At 44.8% G+C, this 17,052-nt stretch overlaps 1 protein-coding gene across 3 annotated transcripts in view; it reads right to left on the bottom strand.

Moving 5' to 3' along the window:
* Window positions 1-1,349: 1,349 nt before the first annotated feature.
* The window catches only part of LOC140425500 (uncharacterized), a 290,281-nt gene continuing 274,578 nt past the window's right edge, over window positions 1,350-17,052 (bottom strand). For all 3 annotated transcript variants that reach the window (XM_072509834.1, XM_072509836.1, XM_072509835.1), the window contains 4 exons: window positions 16,841-17,043; window positions 8,625-8,731; window positions 8,166-8,307; window positions 1,350-7,158 (listed from right to left, as the gene is read on the bottom strand). In XM_072509834.1, coding sequence (XP_072365935.1) covers window positions 5,928-7,158; window positions 8,166-8,307; window positions 8,625-8,731; window positions 16,841-17,043 — 1,683 coding nt within the window. In that variant the 3' untranslated portion in view covers window positions 1,350-5,927. The remainder of the gene's footprint in view (window positions 7,159-8,165; window positions 8,308-8,624; window positions 8,732-16,840; window positions 17,044-17,052) is intronic.

Here is a 17,052-nt window from a genome sequence, read left to right as displayed (position 1 = left end):
AAAAGGAACAGAGGCCAAAGTGAACGTAAATCCTTTAGAGAATGACACCGGGGAAATAATGGGGAACCAGGAAATGGCTGAGAGGTTAAATAAATGCTTTGTGTCAGTCTTCACGGTAGAAGGCACTAATAACATTCCAAAAATACTAAATAATCAAGGGGCAAAAGGGGGGAGGAAATAAATACAATAACAATCACTAGAGAAAAGGTCCTGAGGAAACTAATGGGGCTAAAGGCCGATAAGTCCCCTGGATCTGATGGGTTACATCCTAGGATATTGAAGGAGCTACCGAGATAGTGGATGCACTGGTAGTAATCTTCCAAGAATCTTTAAATTCTGGAAAAGTCCCAGAGGATTGGACAATGTAACATCCTTATTCAAAAAGGAAGGGAGACAAAAACAGCTAATGATAGGACATCTGTCATTGGAAAATGTTAGAGTCCGTTATAAAGGATGTAATAGCAGAGCATTTAGAAATACATGATAGAAACAAGCAGAGTCAGCATGGCTTCATGAAGGGGAAATGAAGCCTGACAACTTTATTAGAATTCTTTGAGGTGGTAACGAAAGTCAGCCAACTCCCCAGACAGTATGATTGCCTCAGCTCATTTGATTCAAGAAATTTATATAGCTCCTCAGTACATACCAAAGCACTTTTTAGACAATGAAGTCACTTTGAAGTGTTGTCACTTGTTACCTAGGGAAATGTAGCTACCATTTTATGCGGCAGCTACCCCAATCCCCAAAACAGATAATTTGGTAAAAGAGCAGATAGTTGCTCTGGGGATTGATATTGGCCAAGGCACCAGGGAGAACTCTACTGCTCTTCACATTTAAGCACAGGACTTTTTCACGTCCATTTGAGTAGGACATAACGCCTCATCCTTCGACCCTACTTTACTGACTCAGTAAAGTACTGGGAGGATCAGCCAGATTTTATGCTCTACTCTCTGGAGTGGGACTTGAACATGTGACTTAATGCCTCAGCCATAACACAAGTTCCATTTGAACATTGGGAACAGTAGAATTCAGCCTCAAGAGCCTGCTCTGTCATTCAATCAAATCATAGTCGATTTACACCTCAACTTCATTTACCCGCCCTTGTTCCCTGTCCCATGATACACTTACCTAACAGAAATCTACCTATCTCAGACACGAAAGCACCCAGCAACCATAGCCTTTTTGGGAAGAATCTTCTAGATTTTTGTGGATTTTCACAATGAATGCGGTGCACAATACAACAATATTGTTTCAAGAAAATAGGCCAACATCTGTATATCTCCAGCGTCTCGTTGAGTGTGCGGGTGTGTGTTAGTTGCGTAGACATCGACAGGAGCAATTACAAGAGATTTTGATATGTACAAATACTTTATTGCAGATTGTTTTAAAACTAGAATTTTCAATGTTTGTAATTATAAAAATTATTAGTACACACTCTAAAATGGCAGAACATGAAGAATTCCTTCATTCCAAAACATTCAAAACATGTTCATTAATTTTTTCCTGACAGATGCACACGGTCCTTCAAGATAAAGAGGAGAATTTTCTTCCATGGATTCTAATTAAGGGAATATTGCAACCAATAATGTCAACTGTATTGCAGTAAAGGTGTGCAGAAATTTTGTTTTTGAGTAAAAACGTTCATCTCAATCTGAAGAAAAATGCAGTTGTTGCATAGATCTTTGAAAAGTCTGTGTTAAAAACCTTACATTTGCGCAGGTTTCCTGTCATCTTTTTACCATTAGAAATTCCTTTGCTCACATTTATAATGGAAACTGTAGTACAAAGGCCGCAGTGTTTAGAATGATTTACACGGGGAAAGGAAGGGAAGACCTTGCATTTATTTAGCATCTTTTACAATCTCATGTCGTCCCAAAGTACCCCATAGGCAATAGATCACTTCAGTCACTGTTGAAATGAAAAAAAGACACGGCAGCAAATCTGCACACAAGCTCCTATAAACAGCAATGCGATGATAAGCAGATCATCTATTTAATGATTGCGGTGGCGGGATGATTATTGACCTGCATGCCAGGGGAGACCTCCCCTGCCCTTTCTCTGACATAGCACCATGAGGGCAGAGGGAGCCTTGGTTTAAAGTCTCTCAGGCCCCCTCCATGTAAAGGCGCAGACATAGGAATTTATAATGTAAATATAAAAGTAAGGACAGAATGTGGACTGAATTACATTATTGTGCTCCCCTGCCGCCCCCCCCCCCCCCAACGCCCAACCTGTAACCCTACATCACCTGAAAGCGACATTAGGGATCGTTCAGTTCTGCCAACGGTGGGCATCATCGCTGGTGGCTCAGGGAAATTTTTCAGAATGATCCAAGTGTTAATTGATTTTTCGCGGCTCTTCAAATTTTCCCACCCTGACTTTTTGCAGCTCTTTGAATTTTCGCACCCTGCCCCTATTTGTGCCTGCCGCTGCTGGCAGGACTGGGAAATCCCGCTCGAGGTGCAATGGGCACTTAACTAGTGCTGGATGCAAAATATTGTTTTAAAAGCTTGCAAAAGACCGCAGGCACATCTGCTACTACAATAACCTCTAAAGTTAAGCAATAGGAACTGTGGAATAACTTGGCGCAAAATTCCTGCTGCGCTCGTAATGGGAAGTGGGGAGCTGGCAAGGAGTGGATGTCCAGTCGTCAAAGATATGGACTGCAAGACCTCTCCATCACGGCAGGGGGTATTTTTGTGAAGTAGCCTTCAGGCAGATTGTTGGAGCAGAGTAGTGGCTAGTTTTGTGTGTGTATCAGTCTATACTTGACCTGCAAGTGCTTATTTGCAGGAATCTGCCTCCCCATCTCCACCAAAAATGTTTATTAGACAAAAACCAAAGCAAAGTATGAAGGATATCACATATATTGAAACTAACTTATGTCATTCCATAAATAAGTGTTACTTTCTGTACACTATTGCTCTTTATACATCTAGTTACAAAAAATTAGCTGCAGCATTGACGACGTAACAGTCAGTAAACAGTGATGGGGAAAAACTTGTCAAATGGTATCTTGATATAACTTACAAGTGAAAGGGGCAGCACACAAGAATAAACATGTTATAGATGAGGAAGGTTATTTTTATCTTCACATGGAGACTGGATTAAAACACCATGTCGGAATCATTAGAATCCATATGTGATGGACCCAAACAATCTTGTATGTTTTCCAGCGATTTATTGAGAGTGAAATCCCATCAATCTTGCAGAGATTAGATCACAGGTTTAATATTAACACAAGGGGGAGAAAAATCACTTAAAAAATTGTTATACCCCAGCCGAGATCACGGGTTAGGAACCATCAGGTTTCCCGTGCTCTCTGGGGAATTTGAACCTTCCCTGTACCGGGGTAGGGCTTCCTCTGAACAAGTGTTGCCCGAGGAAGGAGACCCTCCAGGAGTGGTGGTGATGTGACTGTAAGTAATGATAAACCTCTTTGTGCTCTAACTTACATGGCTGCTTACCTCAGATCGAACAAAAATAAAATCCTAATTTTGACATTGGCTCAATATCATTAAAAGCAACACTGACATTCTCATATAAGTGCTACCAGAATGATGTATTGTAAGTATGATTACAAGAAAAATAACTTCATATCAATGTTAAGATACTTATAAACTAATAGAGCACTCCTTTTTCATGATGGCGACTGAACAATTTGATGTGACTGATTTCTGATTTCTTGTGAATACTCTGTTTATTTTTAGTCTTGCGATTATGGCACTTTGGAAAAAAGCTCTCATATCATCTTTACTTGGTAAGTAAGTGTGCAAAGTGCCATATAAATGCAAATTGTGGTTGTTGCAACCATTGCATAGAAGAGGAGAAGTATGTTGCAGGCACCAATGGCATTTAAAAAATTGTTCTTAAGATGTTGGCATCACTGGCAAGGCTGGCATTTAGTGCCCATCCCTGGTTGCACTGAGAAGAAGGTGATACAACTGAATGGTTTTTCTGGTCCCTTTCAGAGTGTAATTAGGGGTCTACCAAGTTGGTATAAGACTGGAATCATACGCAGATCAGACTGGATAAAGGCAGCAGGTTTCCTTCCTTGAAGGACGTCAGTGAACCAGTTGGGTCTTTAATGGCAATTCAATGGTCACATGGTTAATTATGCAACATTCTCAGTTTGTAAACTAAACTCAAAATGATATGTTGGGATTTGGGCTCATGCTCTTTGGAGGTATAGTCCACTAACGAAACCATTTTACCAATGTCCCCATGGGCAGGATATTCTACTTGGGGTTGGGGCCCCAACGTCAGGGTCAAAGGCAGGTACCAACTCTGCACTGTCGAAGACTGACACCCCAACTGGCCAATTAATTGCTAGGGGATGTGCTCAGCTTTCATTTAAGGATGGTTGTCTGGCTCCCAAAGCTGGAGGGCCAATAGGTGGCCAGCCCACACAAATAGGAGCTGCAGCCCACCATTGTAGGCAAGGGAAAAAGAAGGCAATTCCATCCTGAGGAATGTTCCAGTTGGCCTCTGATCCATGGCCTTAGTTGACCTTTTAATGATCTCAACTACCTACCACCTGCTTGCAGGCAGGAAGTCTTTCCACCTCTGACCTGACCTTCCAGATATTGACTTGCTGCCAAATGATGTGTGAAATTACGCCTAATCCTGTTCCATATGGGGTGAAAATCCTGTGCCATGACCCTGTTACAGAGAGTGCTGGTGGGCTTGTGTTGGACACTAAGCACAGGCCCAACGACAACAGAAATTCAAGACATGCATGAGACCCGTTTCCAAGTTATCATATGTGATGGACACAACAATATGTATTTATATAGTGCCTTCACTGTAGGAAAATGTCCCAAGGCAATATTCTTCATTTCCTTATTTCCATTGCAAAAGAACCCAGAAAAGGTATCTGCACATTATGCTGTCTGCATCATATGCACATCATAACAATGCAAATAATCATTCATTGGATGATTAAAATGGGGAAAGAAAACAGTCATCAGGTGTGACAATGATAAAGGAAGGTTCTAATTCAATCTCTGATCTGTGCTGAGTTAGTTAAGCATCAGAGGGTGCACTGCAATTAGCCTCAATGTTGTCATTCTAGGATGAAATACACCCATCTCTCCTCGTTGCAGTCCAATGACTCGGTGCTGGAAGTCATCTGGTTAAGAATACACAAGGCTGAGTTCTTATATCTTTAACGGTGGATCAGCCATGTTAACACTTGCAGACGGACACCATGAACTATCAATCTTTGGACAAGGTATCATCTGCAAAATGGTGAACAGCTGTCTTCAGGTTAAGACCAACAACTCAACAGAGGAGAATAATAAGAGACTAAATCTCCTCTTGGACTGGACAGTCTACATATCTTTTAACAAGGCTGTTGCCCTAATTTAAACTGTCCATCCACTCAATATCCCAGGGAAAATAGGGTTAAAATCAGGGATTTATTCCATTCCACTGTTGGCCGTGCCTGCAGAGATTTAGGGTCTAAGCTCTGGGATTCCTCCCCACCTCCCCGACTCCCTCTCTTCCCTTAAAACACTCCTTAAAGCCGAACTCTTTTGATCAAGTTTTTGTCACATGTCCTAATGTCTTCTTACAGGGCTTAGTGCCAAATTGTGTCTGATAATGCTTTTGTGAAATGCCTTGGGGCATATATGTTAAAGGCACTGAATAAATACAAATAATTATTGTTCTATCTGCTGGATCTTCAGACAAAAGTGCCTTTTTAAAATCAAGTGTTTCAATGTTTTTTATGTACGCCAAGACTGTTAACATTTATATGTAATATCATCAGCAAATTATTATAAAACTCTTCATACAACATATATTTGCAAAATAAACGGTGATGGGTAATACGTTAGGGTTTACAGCAAAGTAAATACTTTCATACACCATTCCCGAGGCACAGGAGTTTTGAAAAAGTAGAACAATTCTTTAGAAAATAAAAATTACAAATATGAGTTCTGTGTATTTTTGTGAGTCAATGAATTTATCAAACAGCTGGGCATATTTCTTTGCAAGGTTGCCTGCATGCTGTGCTGATTGTCACAGGACCAAGGAGCAGAGGGCGAGGGCTCTCGTTTGATGACAGTGTGGATTAGGTCATGATCTTTGAACTGTGGCGATAATTTAAACGTCTCCTGACTTGGACCCTTGTCCTGGATAGGATGGTGCGGGTAGGGAGCAGGCTGAAAACAGTCCGCAGGTTGATCTCTGAGAGTGCAATGGGAATGGGAGGCTCTCTGTGGACTGAAATGAGCCATGTCTGTGGTGTGCTTCAACAGTCTGTTGGGACTACATGCATGGTCTGCCATCCACAGGCCACTGCCCTTGGCCACACTGGCCCTGCAGAATGGAGGTTGCAGGGGAGTTTTCAGTTTTTCACAGGGTGGCAACTGCTCGAGTGGGCTGGGATCGCACTTCACCTGTGGCAAGAAGTTCACTGCTATCTTCTTTCCCATTTCTCCAGCGTCAGTCCACTGGTGACCTGGAGATGCCAAGGGTTGGTCCAATTCATTGTGCGGGTCAGGATTGTATTCGCTTTTGATATGCACTCCCAAAAACATTTCTGTGCTGTTACAGTACCCCACAGGGTGGTCCTTCGGCCTGGGAGCAACAAAATCGGTGACCGACCCGACATCTTCTGATTTACAAGGTTCAGGTGGGTAGCCCTCCAGGTCAGTGTAGTGCAAGGCGCCATAGGACTGGCTCTGATGCATTTCCTCTCCGATACCCCTGAAGCTCTGAGCTATGTTTTGAAAGCTGGGGGCCTGGGCACCACCCCTGAGCTGGGGTTCGGACAGCAGTCTACTTCTGCCGCAAAAGGGTTTAGCCACCCGACCAGGGACACTACTTATCCTCTCCACTGTTCTCGGAGGCTGTGAATTCAATGCTCCCCTGGAGTACTCTGGACCCCATAAGTCATCTGTGATGGTAACCTTTGGAGCCCTGGGAAATGAGGTGCAAAAATTTAGTGGCTCATTCTGGTTGATGCCACCGTCATTTCTAATGGGCTCGTATTTATCTTCTCTCCCTCCTTTTCCCAGGTGCTGCTCATACAGATGTTTTAACTGCTGTGATGATTCGGTGCAGTTGCTGTACACCAGTCTGTTGGCACTGTCAGATTGGTTAGGATTTGATTGGTTCCTCAAACGCTCCTCCTTGGATCTTTCTGTGTCCCTGTGGAAAGCAAGAACATTACTGTGCTGCTGTGCTGTCACTGACTTTGAAGTATAATACCCATTGCTTAAATGGCCCACATATAAAATGGACAAACACTTATTACCAGCCAAGAAGCAAAGCGTTAACATTTGCATTATTTCAAACTTGCCGGTTATAGCTTTTTAAGTGATCCTTCAGCCAGAAACAATAGGATTGCTCATTAGTTCACACCACATTAAGGTGTGCCAAGTGCAAGAACAATCATAAGTAGATATTATTAGATATATTGTATGGGATTCAATGATTGGACAACACTGACTAAACAGTCCTGATTGTGCTAAGAATTACATTAACAACCAATTTCAGATTATCGCAGTGTGGTTCACTTACAGATGCTAGAAATTACATATATTCACACACAGGGATTGCACAACAAAAAGAGCATGTCCACGCATTGCACCTTTTTCAACTAAATAAAAGCTGGGGACAGTCATTCCCTGATTCATTCAACATGGCAATACCTTAACTAATCAGAGTCGACTTAGCTGGTTTGAATTTAAACAAATGTTTGGCAGTCAACTGTTCCCTGGTGCATTCACCACAGCAATGCCTCCACCAATCAGAGTCCCCTAGCCAACCAATCAGCACCCTCTCCCCATGCAGTATGAATTGTGTTGTGATTTGATAGTCTTGCATCTGTCCTGATGAGTGCAAGACGAAAAACTTTGAAGGCATGGCTTTTTTAAAGCAACAAATCTCGGTAGATAATTAGGCAAATAGCATTGTGCCTGTTATAATTCATACTGCCTGCAGTTTAGGCAAAGCTGCAGGTTAGAATGGAGTTAGAATAACTGGACAAAAATCCTAGATTACCTTGGAATTCCCAGGAATTAAAGATTAACCTCCAGGACACTGCTGTGAGCAAACCCAGGGAAAAACAATTGCACGCTTCTTTGATATTTTAAATTATTTAATTACTAGTTATCTACAAAGCACGTGACAATAATAAAAAAAAGATAACTTACTTGAGTTCCTCTTTAGGCATTGTGGCACATTCTGGGGACTTGTTTCTGTAGGGCAGGTGTCCATTAGTTTGGAGCCAAACCCATTGGCCATCCTTTGTGAGCACTCTGAAGACTGTGACACCCTTTTCTCCATTGTCCATCACTATTTGGGGGAGCATGAAAGATGGAGCTCAGAGTTTGACACAACTTTTGATCTGCTTTTATTCCGTTTAGTCTTCCTGTATACAATCACGCTGGGAAAATTCACACCATGGATATGTGGAGCAGAGATTCCAATGTACAACTTTGCATTGATGTCATGCTTCCAACATAGTAAAATATCCTAAGGTGTTGCACAGAATTGTTAACAAAATTTGACACTGAGGAAAGGTGACCAAAAGCTTGGTAAAGAGCAGCTTTGAAGAGCATCTTAAAGAGGAAGAGACAGAGAGAGATGGAGAGGTTTAGGGAGCGGCTTACATCGTATTTGGTTCTCTGCGCAGTACAGCATGTCTGTGAAGTGGAGGTAGTGGCAACCTGACTTTGCCCGCAGTTCTGCGTCAGACCATCCTGCAGCTGGTTTGCCCCTGGGTGCAACAAAATGGAATCATTGTGTTACCAAGGGACAAAAGTCATAGTCTGGTTATATAAGGCTCTGGATAGACCCCACTGCACGTCAGGAGCTTAAATGATGAGGACATGGGCTAGGGTTGTATTACATCGCATATAGACATTTAAGGGCTTTTTTCACCTCAGTACTGTTGTGTTCTGTGACCTTGCCATTGCAATAACACACACACAAAATCTGGTGACTTAACCAGAATGATGATTTATTGATGAACACATGGAAAGATAACAAGCAGAATACTATACAGACTAGGTTACTATTAGAGTTCCGTGAACTCTCCTGGAACTATGCGCAACTGTCCTGTTGTACGCCTTATTACCAATTGGCAAGTGCCTCACATCACGTGACCGATGTCTGACACCACCAGCTGGTTGAAGGTCGTATTGCTAACTATATACAATATTATTCACAGACCTATCACTGCATCTCCCTTCCTTTGGAGATATTAACAATTATGTACAAAAAAACATGATTTGTATTATCATTTTAACACATATGGCAGATTCAACTGTAGTTCAAGTAACATGATATGCCTGCTAACAGTGCCCCTTGTGCACAGCTTATTGTACATCTCCGACAGGATCACCACGCTGATCTTCTGGGCTCTTGTCAGCTTTCCGATGTCGCTTCTGGAAGACTGATTTCCATGTAGGTCTTGTGCCTTAGCCTTTTGACGCGATGCCTCCTGAAGACCAGAATCCTTGCTGGCCATGTCTGCATCACCAGCTCCTACATCAGCAGCTTCTTTCGAGTCTTTACGCAATGCTTTTTGCTGCTGTGTCGTTGTGTAGTCTCTGATTTGTCGGCCACATTGCCGATGTCTTCTTGTTTGGTGTCATCGGTGGGATTCACAGTATCCCCCACTTTCCTTCTCTTCCTCTTTTTTTGTTTTGAGAGTGATTTTGTGACTGCTCCTCTTATTCCGCTTGGCTTTGGTAGCACCCATCTTGCCACTGGTCTGTGCCATGGGTGCAGTTATTTGTGGATCGGTTGCCGAGACGTCTTGTGTTGACACACTTCTGAGGGACTGTACGGCCAAGGTCACGTCTGTACCTTCAGCCACTGGCTGCATAGCCTCGCACTCTGGTGTCTGGGTTGGATCCACATCCCCAACGTTGGGTGCTGTCCCTACACCATGGGCGGGATTCTCTGATCCTGAGGCTAAGCGTTGACGCTGTCGTAAACGCCATCGCGTTTTACGACGGCATCAACAGGCCCCCAGGAGCAGCGATTTGAGCCCTACAGGAGGCCTGCATGGCACTGGAGCTACCCACGCTGCTCCAGCTGCCGATATCGGCGTCAAATGGGCGCCGCGATTGCGCACATGCGTGGTAGCTTCCTTCTCCGCACCGGCCCCGACGTAGCATGGCGTAGACTACAGGGGCCGGCACGGAGCAAAAGAGGCCCCCAGCCCACGCGGAGCCCCCCCCCCCCCCGGAGTCGGAGCCCCCCTCACCCTCACCAGGCCGCCCCTGAACGGATTCGCGCCGAGGTCCCGCCGGGTAAGACCACACGTGGACGGCGCTGGCGGGACTCGGGTTTTTTGGGGGCCACTTGGCCCATCCCGGGTGGAGAATCGCGGGTGGTGTCGTGTAGAGCAGCCCCCGAAAGGCGCCGCGCCGACAGCTCATCGGAAAATCAGCGGACCAGCGTCAGGGTGGCGTTGCGCGATTTGCACCAGGTCCGGCGATTCTCCGACCCAGCGTGGGCTGAGAGAATCCCCCCCCCTGTGTTTGAGCCCCATGTGAAGGCTCCTCGTCGCTCGAAATTACAATGCATGAGTCATCTGTTCCTGAAGAACCAAGTAATGGCTCATCCTCATCTTGTAATTATATTATATACGTATCATTCGTCGTCGTGGAACTGCATACAGATACAGCCACGTCTGGCAACATGGTAAAAGTATCATCTGTTGTTGTGGAGCTACATACGAATACTGCTCCTCTAATTCATCTTTCGGTAGAGTGGTCCTGAGTCTTGGGGAGTCCAGTACCGGAGCCAAGTCATAAGCCTGAGATGATTCACCGTATGCTTCTGGAACCAGTTTCTCCAGAATGGGTATTATATCTTCCATTATTAGCTTGTTCGCAGCTGAGTTGTTTTCATCCGAAGTGCGTGCTACTGCAATCTCACTTTCAGTCTCTGCATACGCCACCTTAGAGGTTTCACACTTCTCCATGTCCTACACAGACTGGGCGTCCCTTGTGATCACCTCGTCATTCTTGCCAAACCACCGGCGTAGCGCTGCACTGGCTTCCTCATCTAGTTTACCATCACTCCCATGAAACAACCTTACTAGCATTTCATAGTCATCCTCAACTGGCTCAACCTCCAAGCCTCTACGTTCATCATCATATTCATGGTCTTTGTAGATATCATTGTAGTACTCATCATCGGAGTCAGTATCATCTGCAAAGGCTTTTGTAAAATACAAGATTGCACATGGAATTCTGTGTTCGTGCAGGAGGCGACCAACCTCAAAGTCAGCAGCGAGACTTGCTGCAGAACTTTTATTTAATAATCCATGCTGTGGAACTTCAGGCGGACTGAAGAAATTGAAGAATTTGGTACAGTTTTCAAAACTGTTTTACGAGTGCTCTGGCCCTTATGCATTGGCTTCGTTTTAATGGTTTTCAGCGTGACATCTTTTTCTTTCTTCCAGTCGATCTGGTACCCTGTGCATCCCCTGATTTCCGGTTCGTCAGAGAATGAGAATTCAAGCTTGTCGGGCTGCGATTCCAGCTGGTATACTTTCGTAATTACCTCATTTGTAAAATACTCATTTGGCTCAACTCCAACCTCTAGGGTAACGCTCGTTGGCTATTCGCGCTCTGAACATTTAACGTTCACATCTTGTAGATGCTTTAATACAGGCTCATCATGCTCTTGTATCATACCATCGAGTATTTCCACCTTCTTGAAGACCGTTAACCAGTCTGGAATTCCTTTTGGTTCTTGAAATGAAATGAATGAAAATCGCTTATTGTCACAAGTAGGCTTCAAATGAAGTTACTGTGAAAAGCCCCTAGTCGTCACATTCCAGCGCCTGTTCAGGGAAGCTGTTACGGGAATCGAACCGTGCTGCTGGCCTGCCTTGGTCTGCTTTCAAAGCCAGCGATTTAGCCCTGTGCTAAACCGCTTCCATCTCTTCATCTGGTTTGTTGTACTCCGCCTGGACTTTCGCTTGTTTCCCATCGAATGACTGCACAAGCACATCTCGTTGAGAGTCGCAGTAATCATCTGGCCATTCGCTGTCTGGAACATACCGCTCAGCTAAGTGCAGGGCCTCACTCGCATCCGCTCCTATGATGGACACGCTTTTCATGTCCACAATGGAGAATGGTAACATGCGAGTTGTGTCTTGCACCCATAATTCGAGTTCACACACACCCAGCGCCTCAATTTCCTTCCCACCGTAGTGTATCAGCAGTTTTGGTTGATCGACAACTTTTGGTTTAACGTGCAGCCCGTGCAAATTGGACAGACTGAGGAGGTTGGCCCTCGTTCCCATGTCGAGGTCACATTTTATCAATGTGTCATTCATCAGCACTAGAGTTTTCCATCTGCTTTCGATGGCATCAGGTTTGTCATTACGATCATCACGACTATTCAGGCAGACTTCTTCACTTTTATTAGTCGGACTCGTCTGGTCCTTGGTTGAAATGAGATCAATGAAGAACTGTTCTTCCAGTGGCATCTCACCAACTGTGTTAACTGATCTGATTTGGTCCACTGTAGGACACAAAAAACATTGTTTTGCAAAAAGATTTGTACGGCCATTTCTGGAGCATACTTTTCCATGTGCTGGACATTGCCCGGCCCATGTCGGTTGCCACGTTTCTGGCAACATCGGTTGGCTGCTTAAAATGGCCGCCCGCACTGAGACAATGTTTTTTTATTGAACTGCGTCACAGTGCTGATTGCGCTGGCGTCTTCTTCCATTTTGGCGGCAAAATGTTTCAAACTGAGTGCACTGATCTGCTGCGCAGGCAGCTCACTCACATGGCAAATCTTTATCACATTGTCCAATTTCAGGCCTTCTTCCCGTGACAATCTCTCACGGAGCTTATCATTCGATATGCCAGACACTATTTGGTCATGGATCATCAATGAATTTAGATTACTGAAATTGCGGGACTGGGCCTTCAGATTGAAGTGGATAACAAAGCTGTCAAAAGATTCTTCTGGTTTCTGGGCACGCGTACGAAAAATGTATCTTTCAAATGTTTCTTTTTTTTTCCGGAGAGCAATGCCGATCGAAGTACTTAATCATTTCATTGCAGCTCTTGCTCTTCTCTCTGCTATCAAAAGCAAAGGTATTGTAGATTTTGATTGCTTGTGGACCTGCCACCGTGAGTAGCAATGCGCCTCTTGACAGGCTGTGCCTGCAGGTCAGGGGCTGAAACATAGAGCTTAAACTGTCAGTTTCCGTCTACATTACCCGAGACTTGAAGCTGCTGGGGTGCCTTTAAACCTTCCACCTCGAACTTCACCGTTTTTTTTTGTCTTTTGACTTCAGACTTTTTTGTCAGAAGTCTGTCTGAATAGTCGCGATGATACCAATGGCTGTAGTTCACGAGGTTGGTGGAAGAATCTTCTATTTTTCTTGCTCGGGCCACTTTCGCTTCATCTTTTCTGCTGTTACCTTTAAATGTTCAACACTCCCTGTACCATGTTGTGTTCTGTGACCTTGCTGTTGCAATGACACACATAGAATATCTGTTGACTTAACCAGAAAGATGATTTATTGATGAACATTGGGAAAGATAACAACAGAGTACTATACAGACTAGGTTACTATTAGAGTTTGTGAACTCTCCTGGAACTACCCTATGTGCAACTGTTCTGTTGTACGCTTTACTACCAACTGGCGTGCGTCTCACATCACGTGACTGATGTCTGACGCCACCAGCTGGTTGGAGGTTGCATTGCTAACTATGTACAATACTATTCACAGGCATATCACCACACGTACCTCATAGATGTTTGAGGTGTTTGTGATGATTAAAGGGTTTTGATAGGGCAGATAGAGCGAACTATTGGCTCTGGTTGGTAAGTCCAGCAATAACCTGCTCACTGACGCTCATTACAGCCTTGGTTCAAGCATGGACAAAACATCTGAACTCCAGAGGTGAGATGAGAGTGACTGCCCTTGACATCAAGGCAGCATTTGACAGAGTATGGTATCAAGGAGCCGTAGCAAAACTGGAGCCAATGGGAATCAGGAGTAAAACTCTCCATTGGTTGGAGTCATATCCAGCACAAAGGAAGATGGTTGTTGAAGGTCAGTCATCTCAGTCCCAGGGCACCATGAGGAGTTTCTAAGACCCAACCACCTTCAGTCAGTTCATCAATGACATTCGACTTCGCTCCATCATAAGGTCAGAAGTGAAGATGATTGCACAATGTTCAGCACCATTCATTGCTCCTCAGATACTGAAGCAGTTCACACCCAAATGCAGCAAGACCTGAACAGTCTCCAGGTTTGGGCTGACAAGTAGCAGGTAACATTCATGCCACACAAATGCCAGGCAATGACAATCTCAAGATTGAGAACAAGAGAAAATCTAACCATTGCCCCCTGACATTCAATGGCAGTACCATCGCTCAACTCCCCCTCAATCAACATTCTGGGGCTTACCATTGACCAGAAATTGAACTAGACTAGCGATATAAATACCCTAGTACTGAGAGCAGATCAGAGGTTGGGGATCTGGTGGTGAGTAACTCGCATCCTGACTCCCCAAAGGCTGTTCACCATCTACAAGACACAAATCAGGAGTGAAATGGAATACTATCCACTTGCCTGGATGAGTGCAGCTCCAACAACACTCAAGAAGCTCGACACTATACAAAGCAGCCCGCTTGATTGCTCCTCCTTCCACAAATATTCACTCCCTCCACCACCAATGCACATTAGCAGCAGTGTGTACCATCTACAAGATGCACTGCAGGAACTCACCAAGGCTCCTTAGACAGCACCTTCAAACCCACGACCTCTACCATCTAGAAGGATAAGAGCAGCAGATACCTGAGAACCCCACCACCTGGAGGTTCTCCTCCAAGTCACTCACGACCCTGACTTGGAAATATATCGCCGTTCCTTCACTGTCGCTGAGTCAACATCCTGGAACTCTCTCAGCAGCACAGTAGCAGTTCCTATATGGACTGCAACGGTTCAAGAAGGCAGGTCACCATCACCTTCTCAAGTGCAACTAGAGATGGGCAATAAATGCTGGCCAAGCCAGCGACACCCACATCCCATAAATGAATTTTAAAAAGCAGAACAGATTTCACTTCACTGGGACCTACAGTGCCAGTTCTAAAGAAACCTCCAAGTAAAAGGGATCTAGGTGCATACGTAGTTCCAGATGTCTACCAGCAGGTGGCAATGATGGACTTTGTATTGCTTAACAACTAGTTCAGTGCAAATATTTTGTTGGAGGGAATAGAGACTGGGGACAAAACACTCACTTTGGCATCACCTGTGAAAGAAACAGGCAAGCTGACATCTTGCATTTTGATCCAATTACGGGACGGAGCGCTTTGCGTGCTGAACTGGCCTGATTATTTCAGAACCGGTGCTGAGGTGGGGAGCAGCTGAGACAACCGAATGCTGAACTTTGTTTTGCTTGTCCCTATCAACAAACAGAATTTTTGTTTTCATTTATCAGTCAGCTCATTGCCCCACTAATCACGCCTGATTTACTCCGAGGTAAGTCGCTGGGCAGGAGGAGTGGAAAACAGAACAAGATTGACTGACCCTTCACCCAAGGGGAACAACTGCTCCCTATCCACCCTGTCCATGCCCCTCGTAATCTTGTACACCTCGATCAGGTCGCTCCCTTGTTCAACAGGCAGAAGGGAAAATGCCCCCCTTATTTTTGCAACATTGCCAAGTTCGAAAACTTTCTCCTACACCCCCCCCCCCCCCCCCCCCCCCCCAATCAACATTTGAAAATAAAAGATGTACGTTTAGTCTTACTTCACGGTCATGCTGGTGACGCACCCCCCAGCGTGGAGTTTTTCGGCAGTGTGGGATGGATTCAATAGGAAATCCCATTGACAGCAATGGGACTAGAAGATCCATTTCTAGCTGCCCCGAGTAGCTGTTTCATACATCTTGCTAGGTTGCTCCAGAGGGTAGTTAGAAGTCAACTATGTTCTTGTGGAACCAGAGTCATGTATTGGCCCAGATTGGGTCAGAATGAAGGGCTTTCATCCCTAGAGGGCACCAGTGAGCCAAATGCTATAAGACACCATGGATCTAGTGCTCTTCAAAAAGACTTAGTGCAATTCCTGTTCGCTGGAACTTTTTTTATCCTCACCTTTCTTTGACTAATCCACACTTCATAGAACCAGACAGCACAAGGGGAGTTGGTGGCAGAATGGTATTGTCATTGGATTGGTCACCCAGAGACCTGGGTGATGTTCTGGGGACCCACGTAAGAATTGATTTTTAAAAAATGGAATACAATGTCTAATGGTGGCCGTGAAACCGTTGCCGACGGTGTAAAAATCCACCTGGTTCACTAGTGTCCTTTAGGGAAGTACATCTGCTATCCTGATCTGGTCTGACCTATATGTGACTCCAGACCCACAGCAATATGGTTGACTCTAACTGGAATAGAATCCCGACAGTGCAGAAGGAGGCCATTCAGCCCATCGAGCTTGCACCAACCTTCCGAAAGAGCATCCTACCTTAGCCCACTCTCCTGCCCTAACCCTGTAACCCCACTTAACCGGCATATCTTTGAACACTAAGGGGCAATTTAGCATGGCCAATCCACCTAACCTGCACATCTTTAGACTAGCAAGCCACTCGGTTCAAGAGCAATTAAGGATGGGCAACGAATGTTAGCCCAGCCAGTGACACCCGCATCCCATGAAAGAATGGGTAACAAAAGAAGGAATGAAAATGCTATCCAATAGTCCCACTTTCCCATGCCCCATGCAATTCTTTTTTTCTCAACGATATATTTCAAAAGTTACGATCATATCTGCTTCCACCACCCTCTCAGGCAGGGCGTTGCTGAAAATCCTGGGATAATTGAGATAGGGAACTTACTTCGCATCGAGTGGCGTAGGGCTGAGGTCAAGCCTATGCTTGCTCTTGAGGAGCAAGCCTTTCAGCTTCAGCTCGCTGATGGGAGGGAACAGCAGAGGCACGGCGATACAGAACAAACCTAGCTGCGGCGGAAGGTTGACACCAGATCCAGTTTTCTTCCTCTGTCCCTGGAGGTACTTCAATCTGCCCTGGAACTGCATCGTCTTTCATGA

This window comes from Scyliorhinus torazame, chromosome 6, assembly GCF_047496885.1.
Source record: "Scyliorhinus torazame isolate Kashiwa2021f chromosome 6, sScyTor2.1, whole genome shotgun sequence".
In the NCBI taxonomy this organism is placed as follows: Eukaryota; Metazoa; Chordata; class Chondrichthyes; order Carcharhiniformes; family Scyliorhinidae; genus Scyliorhinus; species Scyliorhinus torazame.
This window is presented reverse-complemented; position numbering and strand designations above follow the sequence as displayed.